The 2,500-nt window shown below is 35.8% G+C and overlaps 1 protein-coding gene across 1 annotated transcript in view; it reads right to left on the reverse strand.

Annotated features, from left to right (window-relative positions):
* Positions 1 to 2,500, reverse strand: part of LOC119589916 (four and a half LIM domains protein 2-like) — a 78,517-nt gene that overhangs the window by 818 nt on the left and 75,199 nt on the right. Inside the window, exon 5 of the mRNA XM_037938569.1 lies at positions 1 to 2,376. This exon is cut by the window's left edge and continues 818 nt beyond it. Coding sequence (XP_037794497.1) covers positions 2,219 to 2,376 — 158 coding nt within the window. The 3' untranslated portion in view covers positions 1 to 2,218. The remainder of the gene's footprint in view (positions 2,377 to 2,500) is intronic.

The raw sequence follows: 2,500 nt of genomic DNA on the forward strand, positions 1-2,500 counted from the left end.
ATCGTTACTGAATATACATCTTATATTTCTCCACTGAATAATGGAATAAAACAGGCAATTCTATAAAGAGAGAAGAATTTAGCAACATCAAAGTATTAAAAGATATAAGAGCTGAACATTCCATAACTGGCAGGATCGTAATAATTTAATGAAACTGTAGGGGGGAATCTGTACGAAGCATTATGCGAGAGAGAGAAAAAGAAAGAAAACTGCAAATAAAACGGGGGATACTGAAGAGAATCGCACAGCGACAGAGCAGTGTTGTATTATTACCACACATCAGATGCTTGACATGTGATACTTTTGTTATTAAGCAAGCTAGGTATATTTATTTCATTATATACATAATTATAATTCAGCTTATAAAGGATAAAGAACAACATATTTTTTTTTGTTCTTAGCGCCCCGATTTCCAAAGTATTTTAAGAATAATTGTAAAATACATTTTGGTAGTGAATGTTGAGTCATCTGTCAGTGAATGCAAACCAAGCAGGTGTTCGTCCCTGGCCTCGCATTCCCTTCGTGAGATCCAGCAAAGAATGCCAAAAAAATCGTTACTAACATTCAGAAAATACTTAGTAAACAGAGCTATTGCAACTATAGTCTAAGCATAACTGTCAAGAATAAATCTATGCAAGAATATACTACAGTATTAAGTTAGAATAATGCTATTAAGGCAGCATTGTGTTCGAATCCTTGCCACTCCACCTCCTTAGGTATGGCACTCTCTAGTCAAGGATCAGAACACGGCCAACATAAGGTCACTTCTCTACAAATCTACAGTCCAGCCCAAGTTAGGTCATAATTCATCATAAGAAAAATTAAAAGCAACAAAAAATACAAAAAAGTAGAATACAGTGAATTGGAAGAAAAATAAACCCATTTATCTTTTTTTTTTTTTACACCCTGTATAGATAGATAGGCTAGGAATATGTCCCAAAGTTCTGATTTTCATACAAAAGAAAACATGGGTTGCCTAACGTGATGCAAAATCTGCGCTGGGGTTTCTGCACACAGTGGGTATCTATATATGGGTTTTTGTGACGAGTGTGGGTCTCTGCCGGCCCACGTTTTTAATAATATATATATTTTATATAAATAATTGTGCAAACGAGCTCAAGCACCATCTTGAATTGTGGATTTCAAAATGACGGAACTCACTGAGAGTGGATGTGAACGAATGTCATTGTCATATTGATATCACTCAATTTATTTATTCGTTTTCATGTTTTGCATGAAGATTCTTTTGAACACCCTCGTGAAATAAATAATCAATATTTTGTTTATGCATTCACAGAGTTATTGTTAAGAGATAGAAAAAAAATCAGTGTTAAACAAAGTCGAAATAATGGCAGTGACAACCATTCCAGGGAATTCCAGCAGTATTTAAGGCAACATGGTTACTTCCTGCTTAATGATAAATCCACAATATTGATATTTCTTTGCCTCCTTTCTGATTTTCCCCGTGAGTTGCGTTTTGGTCTTAATCTTGTTCCAAAAGTGACAACAGGATGAAACACTGGAATTTACTTCTTTTTCTTTATACTTTACACTGTACATTGGATCCTCCATCCATGTGCCTAGGAAAAGCTCTTATAAAACGTTGTTTCTGGGGATCACTCGTATTCCACGGACTTCAAGTATAGCGTAGTAACTTTGCTGTCCTAGAATTTCACATCACCAAAATATACGTCTTATACTGCATGAATCTAAAGGGAAGGAAACTAAACAGTTTTCTATCTAGTTACCTTGATAACGTCATGATATATAAAACAACATTGATGTGGGACGATTCGAATATCTTTAAGCTTTTTTTAAACTTATCTCTCCTAAGCATACTAAATAGAGAAAAGGGGAAAAGTCCATAGGTCGAAGGCATGCACATTAGAAGTGTGAAACATCACCAATTTTTCCCCATTCGTAATTAGTTTATTACTATTTTAGTGTACTTTAGATTCACAAGTGATGTTTCAAGTCTCGGGCAACATGAATTAAAAATTTAGGCACTTGATTTCAGTGTCGCCCGAGCAAACATCGTTAAGTACTCGTAAACAAAGTAAATATTATAAACCAGTGAACCCACAAAATAATAAAAAAAAAAATCTTCATTTCCAGAAAACAAACAATATAAACACGAGATATGGTTGTGTCGTTTGGAAATAAATGTTTCGAAGAGAGAGGAGAGTTGTTCCAGGACGCAGGCAACTCTGAAGTACGTTTACATCAGCTTCTGCTTGGCGCACTCCGGACAGAGGATGTCGGCGCCGTCTGTGATGAAGCCCTTGCCCACCAGGGACCCTTTGCACACGGCGCAGATGAAGCAGTCGTTGTGCCAGTGCCTATCCTCGAAGGAGATGAAGCGAGTGCCACCAATGCCTGCAATTACGAGATATTTTTTTTAGAGCAGGTACTTCGGTTTATTTATTCTTTTATTATTATTATCACTACTATTACTGTTGTTATTATTAAGCTTGGTGTTCTTGATTTTATTCTCTTTCAA

Source organism: Penaeus monodon, chromosome 26 (genome assembly GCF_015228065.2).
Source record: "Penaeus monodon isolate SGIC_2016 chromosome 26, NSTDA_Pmon_1, whole genome shotgun sequence".
Taxonomy (NCBI): Eukaryota; Metazoa; Arthropoda; class Malacostraca; order Decapoda; family Penaeidae; genus Penaeus; species Penaeus monodon.